This window comes from Eucyclogobius newberryi, unplaced genomic scaffold (assembly GCF_026437365.1).
Source record: "Eucyclogobius newberryi isolate DKJ021-1_F unplaced genomic scaffold, fEucNew1.0.hap1 SCAF_22, whole genome shotgun sequence".
In the NCBI taxonomy this organism is placed as follows: Eukaryota; Metazoa; Chordata; class Actinopteri; order Gobiiformes; family Gobiidae; genus Eucyclogobius; species Eucyclogobius newberryi.
Window position 1 is genome coordinate 4,153,340 of NW_027315857.1, and position 12,511 is coordinate 4,165,850.

The 12,511-nt window shown below is 47.9% G+C and overlaps 1 protein-coding gene across 1 annotated transcript in view; it reads left to right on the forward strand.

The window, feature by feature from the left end:
- Positions 1-10,850, forward strand: part of tdrd7b (tudor domain containing 7 b) — a 93,045-nt gene extending 82,195 nt beyond the window's left edge. The window contains exons 19-20 of the mRNA XM_072458603.1: positions 6,939-7,099; positions 8,161-10,850. Of these exons, the coding sequence (XP_072314704.1) occupies positions 6,939-7,099; positions 8,161-8,381 (382 nt within the window). The 3' untranslated portion in view covers positions 8,382-10,850. The remainder of the gene's footprint in view (positions 1-6,938; positions 7,100-8,160) is intronic.
- Positions 10,851-12,511: the final 1,661 nt, after the last annotated feature.

The following is a 12,511-nucleotide window of genomic DNA, read 5'->3' on the forward strand; positions in this document are numbered from 1 at the left end:
GATTTTCATCCAAGCTGCTTCACACTCGGCTGTAAACCGCCCCAGTGCATGTTGCAGGCAGGGCCACTACTTGCCATTTGGGTGCCCTAATACATACATTTGAAAAAAATCCCGATCGACACCGGGCAAGCGGTCTTCCATACGCCACAATTCCCGCGCCCGCCTGTCGGACGGGGATTTGGGGCTGGGCTCTTCCCTCTTCGCTCGCCGCTACTGAGGGAATCCTGGTTAGTTTATTTTCCTCCGCTTAGTAATATGCTTAAATTCAGCGGGAAAATATATAGGTTATTTAATTAAATTATTTGGGGGTTTTCAAAATAAAACGAAAGTTACATATGTAACTATGGTTCTATGAATCCCGGATGACCGCCAGAGGGCGGTGCTGAAGCACTGAATGTTCCCTTAGCACATGCGCAGTTCAAGTAGTTATACCAAATGAGTCACACCTGTGACCCTGGATGGCACCCAGAGGTAATATATTCCCCCGCCATCCATCACTCCATACTCAGAATCTTCTCGCGAAACCGCAAGGATTCGGAGTGACAGAGCGCCTCTGGCGGTTATCCGGGATTCATAGAACCGTAGTTACATATGTAACTTTCGTTCTATTTCATCCCTACTGACCGCCAGAGGGCGGTGCTAAAGCATTGAATGACATAATACCAGCTATGTCACGAAGAATCCCAAGCTCATACCTCACAGAGAAGAACCCGGGGATTCCTGGAGAACCACACCAAGAGGATGTGGAGCAGCCACATTGACGCTGTAGAATCTGGCGAAAGTGCCCGGCCCAGTCCAAGATGCAGCCTCGCATATAGTTCCCAATAGAACGCCCTTCATGGCGGCCCAGGAAGTGGAGACGCCTCTGGTGGAATGAGTCCTCACGCCGGGCGGTGGGGGGAGTCCTGTCACACGGTAAGCACGGCGAATCACATCGACAACCCAATGCGAAAGACGCTGTCTGGATAGTGGACAGCCCTTCTTAGCACCATCGTAGCATACGAACAGCTGGTCTGAGCACCTTATGTCTGCAGTTGCCGCAATATAGGCCTGCAATGCCCTCACTGGGCACAATGACCGGAGCCTGTCCCTGCCTTCTCCAGCTGGAGGCTCATACCAAGCCAAACTCAAAGGCCGGTTGCAATGAGAGCAGGACAACACCTTGGGCAGAAACGTTGGATTCGGCCATAAGGTGACACCGGAGTCATCCGAGCTCATCTGAGACATGTGGGATTGACCGAACTGACTCTTTTCGCGGAGACCATGGCCAACAAGAATGCAGTCTTCCCAGACAGCCATTTAATGTCCGCCTGTGCCAAAGGTTCAAATGGAGGTTGGCAGAGGGAATCTAACACCACTGACAAGTCCCATATTGGGGCACGTGGAGCGACGGAGGGCCCCAACCTACGAGCTCCCCGTAAAAAAGTGAAACCAAGTTATGACTCCCCACAGTACGATTGTTGACCAAACCATGATTACAAGATATGGCAGCAACATATACTTTCAGGGTCGATGGGGACCGGCCATCATCAAGGAGAGATTGGAGAAACTCCAAGATAAGAGGCACCGAACAGGACACCACTGGGAAAACAGCTTCCACCTGTTCTCATACTGCTGACGAGTAGAGGCCGCCCTGGCATTCAGAAGCGTTTGTTTAACCGCATCGGCGAGGCCAGTTAGCTGTGGCTCGAACCCGCCAACGGCCAAACCCACAGCCGGAGGCGTTGAGGGTTCGGATGCCAAATCTGACCCCTCAACTGAGACAGTAGATCTCTCCTGGCTGGAAGGGGCCACGGAGGGCTGCAACACAGGCTGCACAGTAATGGAAACGACGGCTGTGCCGGCCAGCACGGGGCTATCAGCAATAGCCTGTGACCCTCTTGGAGGACCCTCTGTAGGGTGGGCCAAATCAGTGGAAGAGGAGGAAACGCATACAGAAGGCCCTGAGGCCATGCGTGTGCCAGCGCATCCTGGCCTAAAGAGCCCGGCGCCCTTGCGAGGGAGAACCATAGCGGGCAGTGGGTCGACTCTTCTGAGGCGAACAAATCTACTTGCGCCTGACCAAAAAGGCCCCAAATCGTGTGCACCACCTCGGGGTGGAGGGACCACTCTCCCGGAAGGGGTTGCTGCCGTGAAAGAAAGTCTGCCATAGAACTGCTTTCTCCCGGCAGATACACAGCTCTCAGTGTGGACAGACGAGGCGCAGCCCATCTCAACAGATTGCAAGACACCTCGAGGAGCCGAGCCGATCTGACACCTCCCTGATGGTTGATGCGATAAACCGTGGAGGTGTTGTTCGACCGAACCAGAATATGTTTCCCTCTCAGGTGTGGCAGGAAATGCCTGAGAGCCAGATGAACAGCACGCAGTTCTAAACATTGATGTGATCCAAGCAATCCCTCTGAGACCACATCCCTTGGACCATCCTGTGCTGCCATACCGCACCCCATCCTGTGGTGCAGGAGTCGGTGGTAACCACCTCCCTGCGACGCACCACCAAGCCCATGGGGACCCCTCTCGCCAAGTACTGCCTGTCCCTCCATGGGGCCAGTGCATGCAAGCACTGCCACGTCACCCGAAGTGTTCGCCTTCGGTGCCGTGTAGCGTCCAGGTGGAAACTGTTCAGCCACCACTGCAGAGGACGCAATGCCAGGAGGCCGAGGGGCACATTGCGTGTAACGGAGGTCAGCTTCCCCACAAGTTGAAGAAACTCTATGAAAGGGTGCCGACTGCCAGGCCCGAAACGAGAGACCATATTTTGAATGTCGTCCAGCCGACGAAGTGATGGACGAGCCTTCATCGACACAGTATTTAACTCTATTCCCAGAAATGTGGCCCTCTGGGATGGGACCAAGTTGCTCTTGCCCATATTCACTCTGAAGCCCAGCTGGTTCACATGAGCCAGCAGGCGAGCTGTATCCCGGATGACTTGCGCTCGGGATGGAGCGCAAATTAGCCAGTTGTCCAGATATGGTAGGACTTTCAGTCCGTTGGCCTGCAAAGGCGCAAGGGGTGCTTTCACACATCGTGTGAACACTCTCGGGGAAAGGGAGAGTCCGAATGGGAGCCCCCGGAATTGCCAATGGCTGCCTAGATAGGCAAGCCTGAGAAACTGCCGATGTTGAGGTGCAATGGGCACATGGAAGTAGGCATCTTCGAGATCTACAGACGTGAACCACTCCCCATCTGTGAGTGACTGAAGAACCTCTCCTGTGGTGAGCATGTGGAATGGCAACACCTTCAGGAGATGATTGAGTCCCCTGAGATCCAAAACGGGACGAAATCCGCCAGAGAGCGCCAGCATCACATGAGCCAGTGAATTGCCTAAACAACCAGCCCGCGCACCAGAATTATATGCCTTGGTCACCAAGTCGTCAGTCACCCGACATTGGAACCGAGGACATCTAACGTCCTGGCGTAATGCCTCTTCAGGGGAAACAATGAGAGACGCAATGGCGGGTTCAACAGCAGGCATGCGATCCAGACCGGCTGCCAATGGATTATGCATAGTGGCCAGAACCCGTCCGTCTGATGAGAGCCTCGAAAAAGCGCTCGAATCTTTCCAGCAGGCATGCATCTCTTTAAAATACTCCGTGGACGGTGGCACGACAAAAGGCGTAGGAGCACGTCCCCGCCTTAAAAAAGCACTGGCAGAGCCGGGCTGCTCAGGCTGCGGAATCTCCACCTGGAGAAGCCCCAGGGCTTTACGCAGGACATCCTGCATGGGGCTATTGCCTGAGCCACTAAAACTTTGAGCAGAGTCATAAGAACCATCCCCAGAACCATGGAAGGATGGTGCCCCCTCCTCATCTCTAAAATGAGAGGCAGATGCTGCCACGGAGAGAACATCGTCCTCCGGAGCAAGAGTAGGCATGGATCGGTAAGGAAATCCAGCCTCAGCAGCAGGGAAATCCACGCGATGAGCCTGCAACATGGACTTCATCGCTTCTAATTCAGCCGATAGCTGCTCCACTTTGGATGTCAGGCCTCGACCTGACTTGGCCTTCTTTTTTGCAGGACCGTCAGTGCCTGCGGGCTCAGAGAGGCGTTTTGAGCGTCTGGTAGGGGGCGCTCGGCCAGAGGGCGGGAGGTCATTGTCACCAGTCAAGGTCAACTCTGCCACCCTCGACACTCTAACCACCTGTGGCACATAACTGCAGTTCATGCATGGGTCATCCGAAAGCGCCTCCCTCAGGTGGTCAGGGCCAAGGCATGTCGGACAAAGGTCATGACCATCATCAACATGAAGTGCCGACCCACAGTTCACGCAAGAATGGGAGCCATCCATGATCTGGCACCAAATTTAGCGTGTACCAAAGCCAAAACCGGGAGCGGGGGCGCGAACGCTGCCGTCACCGATTAGGGCCACACGTTAACGAAAACACCAGTAAAATACCAGGCAGAATCAAGCCAGAACAGGTGCCAAAACCGGGAGCAGGGGCGCGAACGCTGCCATCACCGATTATGGCCACACGTTAATAAAAACACCGGTAAATAACAGGCAGTATCAAGCCGGTACAAAAGCCAACACTGGAAGCGGGGGCGTGAACGCTGCTGTCACCAATTTAGGGCAAATAAACTAAGGTAGGGGCGCAACCAGCAGCCCTAAACCCCAGAGAGAAAACAAAACTAAACGTTGTGTACAGCTAATGCTCAAAGAGGCTTAAACTTACACAACCGCTAACACCGTTAGCAATAGTACAGCCTGTCTAAGACGGCAAAACGTACCTGAAATGACGGGAGAGGGTGCGCGAACGCCGCCTTCACCAATGAGGAAAACGCAAAACGAAAATGACTAACACCGTTAGCGATACCATGGATGCGATCAGACAACGTTATGTGGCGTGGGAGAGGGTGCGCGTACGCCTGCCTTCGCCAACAATCCACAGCAACGTAACACAAATAGCAGTTTAAGAAATACCCGTAAATCTCAGCGAAAAATAAATCATCGCAGTCCTCGGAGGGCGAAATCCGCAGCTCCAACCACAAGGTAGTAGGACTTCAAGCAACTGAAAAGTCAAGTTCTTTGTAATACGAACCGCACGCGAGAAGATAAAGAGAACGGAGTAATGGATGGCGGGGGAATATATTACCTCTGGGTGCCATCCAGGGTCACAGGTGTGACTCATTTGGTATAACTACTCGAACTGCGCATGTGCGAAGGGAACAGTCAGTGCTTCAGCACCGCCCTCTGGCGGTCAGTAGGGATGAAATAGAACACAAACAAACATCAATCAAACAAGTCCAGAGTCGGTCAAATGTGTCCTTTTCCATGTTAAGTTTGAATGTTATTTTTTCCATTTGTCTAATTCCTGTTATTATGTCCAGTCCTTGTCCGTCGGGGGGGTTTCGTCGTCCATCTCTTTGTTGTGGTTTTTTCCCACTGTCAAACGCACATTCCAAACTGTGTCCATGGCAGGAGATTTTTGTCCCAAGTACATAGTTCAAACAGTGAACAGCCCTGACGGAGTCCAACATGCACTGGGAACAAGTCTGACTTACTGCAAACACAGCTTCTGCTCCGGTCATACAGAGACCGGACAGCCCTGAGGAAAGGGCCCCGGACCCCGTACTCCCGGAGCACCCCCCAAAGGACACCCCGTGAGACACGGTCGAAAGCCTTCTCCAGATCCACAAAGAAAATGTAGACTGGTTGGGTAAACTCCCATGAACCCTCGAGCACCCAATGGAGAGTCTAGAGTTGGTCTAGTGTTCCACGACCAGGACAAAAAACACTCTGCTCCTCCTGAATCCGAGGTTCGACTATCGGTCGGATTCTCCTCTCCAGTACCCTGGAATAGACCTTACCGGGGAGGCTGAGGAGTGTGAGCCCTCTATAGTTGGAGCACACCCTCTGGTCCTCCTTCTTGAACAGAGGGACCACCACCCCGGTCTGCCAGTCCAGAGGCACTGTCCCCGACCGCCACGCAATGTTGCAGAGACGTGTCAGCCAAGACAGTCCTACAACATCTAGAGACTAATGGTATTCAGAACATATCTCATCCAACCCCAGAACCCTGCCACCGAGGAGTTTACCAACAGCCTCAGTGACTTCATTGAAGTTGCTGCCCTCAGAGGCAACTGTTGTTGTGATTTTGGGCCTTACAAAAATAAATTGAATTGAACTTCAGCTTGGGGGATGGTCAGGCTCCGAGTCCTTAGTCTCTGCTTCCTCTTCAGAAGACGTTGCGGCGAGATTGAGGAGGTTCTCAAAGTATTCCTTCCCCTGTCCGACGACATCCCCAGTCAAGGTCAACAAGTCTCCACCCGCACTATAAACGGTGCTCGTGAGGAACTACTTCCCCCTCCTGAGGTGTCGGCCTCAAAGAAATTCTGGCAAACCGTCCAAGGCTCCTCCATGGCCTCCCAGAACTCCTCCCAGAACTCCTCCCAGAACTCCTCCCAGAACTCCTCCCAGAACTCCTCCCAGCCCTGGGTTTTTGCTTCGACGACAGCACGAGCTGCAGTGTCTGCTGTGTTCTGTCTGTTCTTTCACTCTCACTCAAAAGTGTTCCCGGAGCCAAAGTGATCCAGACCGCTCTGGGAGCTAGACCTTTCAGGGCCCACTTTGGATCGCTTAAAAGGACCGGTACAGTTCACTTAAGACAGTGAAGACACCTTTGGATCACCACGATTTCTCCAAAGTGAACCAGTGGATAGTGGGCAGTGTCTAAAATCTGTGAGGTTTTTAAAACAATTTACATTTGCAGGGAAAGGGCCAGCTTTTTACTTAACTAAACTGAATTATAATATTTATTTATTTACTTTGGGGGGGGGGAATTCACCGCAGAAAATATGTTTTTCTTTAGTTTTAATATAGAGATAGTAACCATAAACATGGTCTGCTTTTGAACTTATTAAAATTGTTGTAATGGTACTATAATAAAGAGAGCACAAGAACAGGGATAAAGAAACACAGTAATGGTTGTGTGTTCCAGCTGGTACCGTGTGCTGGTGAAGAGTGTGCTGACCAACGGCCTGGTGTCCATCTATGAGCTGGACTACGGCAGACACGAGCTGGTCAGCGGCACACAGCTCCGGGTCCTGGTCCAGGACTTCAGACGCCTGCCCTTCCAAGCCTTGACTGCGCAGCTGGCAGGTCAGGAACACACGGGGAACACACACACAAGGAATACACAGGGGCTGAGCTGGTTTAAATGTGTTTACAGCCTGGAGAGTGCACTGCAGAAAGTCTAACTCTCTGTCCTTAAATCCGTCTGCAGCCTCAACCTTTAGTCACACAGTAGGCATGAAAGAACGTGTGCTACTCGACCACCAAGCAGCACTTTTGGCAACTTTTTCACTGATCACACGGTACACTGACTGTAACAGATTCCTTAGCTCCAATAAATACACTGCTCCTGTGGCCTTTACAAGCAGGATTTAATCCACACTTTGTTTCATTTTTACTGTAAATTAAAGCAAGTGCAAAGAGCAGACTCATTTCCTTTACACACCCTTCACAGATCACAGCATCTCATAGTCCTTTGCTTGCTGTAAATCATTCCTGAAAACACAAAAGCTCAGTGGCAGAGTGAATGTGAAAAAAGTTTACCAGACATTTTGCTGCATGTCCTTCTTTCTCTCATACACATTTCCCACTTCACTGTCCTGTAAAGTGTACAGGTAAAAAAAAATCCTCCTTGACGCTGTCAACAAAATGTCTTTGTGTGTGTGTTTTGTTTTGTTTTTCAGTCCCTGAGGTTTTATTGGACAGGACAGTGTGAAATGGGGAGCGAGGAGGGATATAGATAAACTATTTTTGCTTTTAAGAGATCTTTAAATTAAACCTTGTTGGTGCAATTCACACTTTTGGAATATTCTGTCATGTGTGTATGAGTGTCATGAGTGTAAAATACATGCACTGCTCACGCTCTGCCTCACCAGGACACAGGACTGACTTTGTAGATTTGGGCCTGTGCAAACATAAATGTCCCAGAAATATACATCAGGCTGATTTAATTTAGTGAGATTGTTCATTCTCAAACCCACATTGGGTGCACTGACAGTTTGCTTCTTCCTTTTCACTAACATGGTGGTACAAATGAAAAGGGATTATGTATTGAGACGCCCATACTCTGAGGCTGTTTCTGTACTTTTACTGCTTTACAGCTGTTTGTGCCTGCTGTAGTAACGCTCTCCTCATGTCCCTCCTGCCAGGGCTGAAGCAGCGGCAGTGGTCTGAGGAGGCCTCCATCGTGTTCAGGAACCACGTAGAAAAGAAGGCTCTGGTGGCTCAGCTAGAGGTCCTGCATGAGGCCCCGGAGTCCTGGGAGCGCAGACTCAGCGTGTTCCTGGTGGACACATCGCAGGAGGAGAGGGACGTGTGGGTGCACGACATCATGGCTGAGTTTATCGACGAGCTCAGCAACGAGATGTAGAGAGCTCACAGAGGGACATTTGATATCGTTAGCCTTACAAGTACTACTCAACTAAGAGTTATTGTAACCACTGATTATGATGGAGTTTAAAGGAGACATACCACAACCACAATATTGACCAAAAACTGCTTCGTAAAAGATGGTGCGTTCTCACTGCGGCAGTACAGTCTATGTGGACGCACGTCCAAGTTGTTTTTGTGGCACATCCAGAGCTTCCGAAGCGGCGCAAATCCTACATTTGGCATATTTGATAATAATAATTTTTGTGCAACACCCATAACATAATAGTTATGAAATATCACCCATATCTTGGACCCGCTCACAAACCCGGAAATGCAGACGGCTTAGTTTGAGACTCGTCCCCACCCTTGCGAAGAGCAATCCACCTCACCCGCCCACCCCGTGACGTAGTCTCAGCGAGAGCGTGTGTCCCCGCCCACCCCGTGACGCAGATCCGAGGGAAAGGATATAGACTGTACTCTCGCTAAAAACTGCAGGATTCAATCAAAAAAACATGTTGGGCACATATATGAGGCACCAATAGCACTGTAAGAAAGTTAAAAGCTCTGAAAAGTTGATTTTGCATGATATGGGACCTTTAAGCATGGCAGAATTTTAAAAACACTGAACTTTGTGGCCGACGTTGCGCAGCAATCAATCAGAGACTTCGCTCCAGTGAGGTACCTACGTATGTCACTCTCCGGAAAAAGGACCAAAACAAACCCTGAACACACAAAAATCATCTAGACACAGCTCTTGGAGCAAATGATGATATTCACTAAACTCTGCTCACCTCTGAAGTATCTGATGGATCCAGACAAGCCGCCGAGCCGATTGTCTCTGTTTTTGGACTTTGTAAAGCAAATAGACCAAACCACTCTCTCAACTCGCTCTGCCATCGCAGGGTCAAGAGAAAAACTCCCGGACGGCCCATGTGCGTTGTCTGGACGCACATGGGCCGTCAATGCAACGCAATGGAAGCACATTTGCTGGTGAGTTTATTTTTCCCACTTGCGTCCAGGGCAAACAGGACGCCTGCCTTCAAACGCACAGGCGTCCAACTGGGGCGTCCAGAGCTAATTGGACGCCGCGGTTTGAACACACCATAATTCGACTGTATAACAGATAAGCCCCGCCTCATAGTGACATTTCACTGGAACAAGCACCTGATTTTCATTTATGTGTATTTATTTTTGAAACGTGGCTACATGACATTTTAGCGAACATCAGAAAAGGTTTATTGCCATTGTCACTGAACAATATTCACAAACTTTGGAACTTGCTTTGGTGATTCGGTGCAGGGATGTGGGCGGGGATAGGAGGTAGGTAAAAACAGGACTTTTATGAGCACTCGAGCCTCAGTTGCAGAACAATACAGAATTACTCAAACATAGAGGAATCATACAAATTTGAGTGAACTTATGATGAGGAAACTCTGTAACAAGTTTAAAAGCCTATTTAAGTTGAATAATAATCGTAATCCTACGGAGTACTGAAAATGCATGGCTTCCCCAGCTAATAACCAACTAAAAGCTACTGTTTACAGCCTCATTTGCCCTGCCAACATGATTGTAAGCAGATCTGATGGACAACAGCAAAAGTCTGTCAAAAGCATAATAATATGGGAACTTTTTCATTCCAAATGTATATCATTTGCATCATATTTGCAAATATGAGCAGTAAAGGACTCAAATATGCTGGTTGTATGTGTTTATCTGAGCGCCTAATATTTAGGACGTTTTTATTCAAATAGAAAGGCAGAATAAGCATGGAAGCGGTTTTACAAAAGGCTTTTTTATGAGGAAATATGAGACTTTGAGGACTGTGTTTGTGGTGTGAATTTTTGAGTGAGTGCACCCTAAGCTCAAACATGGACTTTAAAATGATCAAATCTAAAATGTGTTGAAATATTAGGGATAGCTGATAAATCAGTTCCAGTATTGGTATCAGCCAATATCGACATTTTTTTTTGCAATATTGGTATCAGCTGATATATTTTTGAAAGTCCCTGAATTTATATTTATGGCTTTTTTTATATCCCAAATTAATTATTCTGTTATTATTTCTTATTATAAATGAAAAGTGAATTTGTGAACTTTACTTTAAGTTGGAAATAGATTTGTGGGCCTTGCTATAGATATTAAACTCTAAACATGGATATTGGTTATCAGCAACAGCAGCAAGCCAAATATCGGATATCGGATCGGTTCCCAAAAAATTTACCATCCCTATGAAATATTCTGCAACATTCTGGAGTCCGTGCATGGAGTGTGACAAATGTGGCATAACTGAACTCCAGACAAAATAAAAGCACTACTCAAGTTTAAGCCTGAGCGCTTCATGTGAGCCTTCTGGAGGCGCCTCGGACTTCCTGCTGCTATTTATTAAAGATCGTGCTAACCAACTAACTGTTCCATTTGATATCGCTGCAGGTACCATGTTCTTTTTCAATAAACTCTAATGAAACTATCACTGTGTTTCTGGTTTCTTGAAAGGCATTCATTTGGATTTAGAATACTGTGTATTGATCATCACATCCTCCCCAGTGCACCATGGGACATCATTCAGTTTCCTACTTTCCAAACCCGTCTCAACGGCACTAAAGAGGCCAAAGACTAATGGCCATATTATTATTAAGGATGTGATAATATGCAATTATCACAGTATTGATATTATCACCATATTCAGTTCATTGTACAATATTTATTGTACAGAGACAATTGGATTGGTAAGAATCTTTACTGCCATACACTAAAGAATTAAGAGAATATTCTTATCTTATATATCTTATCTTATATCTTCTCTTTTTGCTGTTGCTGCAAAAAAACAGGAATGTATTTAAAGGAATTATGGAAGATTTTTTGGCGCCAAATATGATTTCATATGATATCATAAATGCTTTGATATGTTCAAAGAATCCTTTGACTTGGAAAAACAGGACTTTTATATGAATTTACAAATAAGGAACTATTATAACCAAACAATTAAACAAAGTAATGACCATTATAACCTTCAGACTGAAAGATTTATTATTATTATACATTTTTATATCAATATTGTATGCATTAATGATCTGAAGAGCCATTTTTCTAATATATTAAAAACAAATGAGAAAGACAAGCAAGGTAACTTTGTTTTGACAGAAGAAGAGTGGGAAAAGATATGTACAACTCAGTGAGGAACCACAAAATCACATAATTGGAAAGAATTCCGTTGGAAAAACGTTTTTTTTTTCATAATGAACACAAATATGAAAACGTTATTGTCCATAGATGTGAAAATTGGCCTTTGATTTCACCAAAACAATTAAAAAGATGCAAGAGCCACACATCTCTTAAAGCCGATATTATTCTAAATCTTCTTCCAGAAGGTCATAGTTCAAAGGAAGAGTCCTGGATTATGTGGGCAGCCATTAAAAATTGGACGTGGCTGCAGATCCGCGGCGCGGTCAAATAGCCCAGCAGTTTCCGGAGCCGCGGCACGGCCATATAGCCAAATGGCTAACCCTAACCTTAACCCTAACCCGGTGCTGTCAAATAGCCCAGCAGTTTCAGGAGCCGCGGCTCAAAATAACATGGCAGTTTTGCGGCTCTGTAGACACTCCCTTAAAAATTGACCTTTTTGACCAATATTTGACCAGGTGGGACTCTCACTGTCTGTTGTATGTTCCGTGATTTTCTTTTTTGGATGTTTTGCCCGGGGGTCCGACTCTGTGGAAAGGTGTGTCAATGACTCAATGCTCGTCCAAAAAATCGCGGAAAAGGGGGGTTTTCCGGCCGTTTCCGCGGATCCGCGCGGATCCGTGATTAGGGGTCCTTTTTTTACCTTTTTCTGCAAATAGGGGTACTTTTTCAAGCAATCTTGGTGATTTTTTTGTTTGTTGACTGTGACGGTGCGCCCTAACCGCCCCGTCATCTCTTCTCCCCGGCGTGCGTGCCCGGCTCTCTCACTGCCCAAGAGTGCCGCGCACGAAGCGCGCGCGGTGCGCTCTTCGTATTTGCGGAGCGCCCAGTTAGTTGAATCACGAACCGTCACTTCCCTGAACCGTTTCCCCACTGCCCGGACACTTTTCCCCGCTGTAAAGCGTTCACACACTCGGCTGTTGCTGCTGCTGCTGCTGCTGCTGCTGC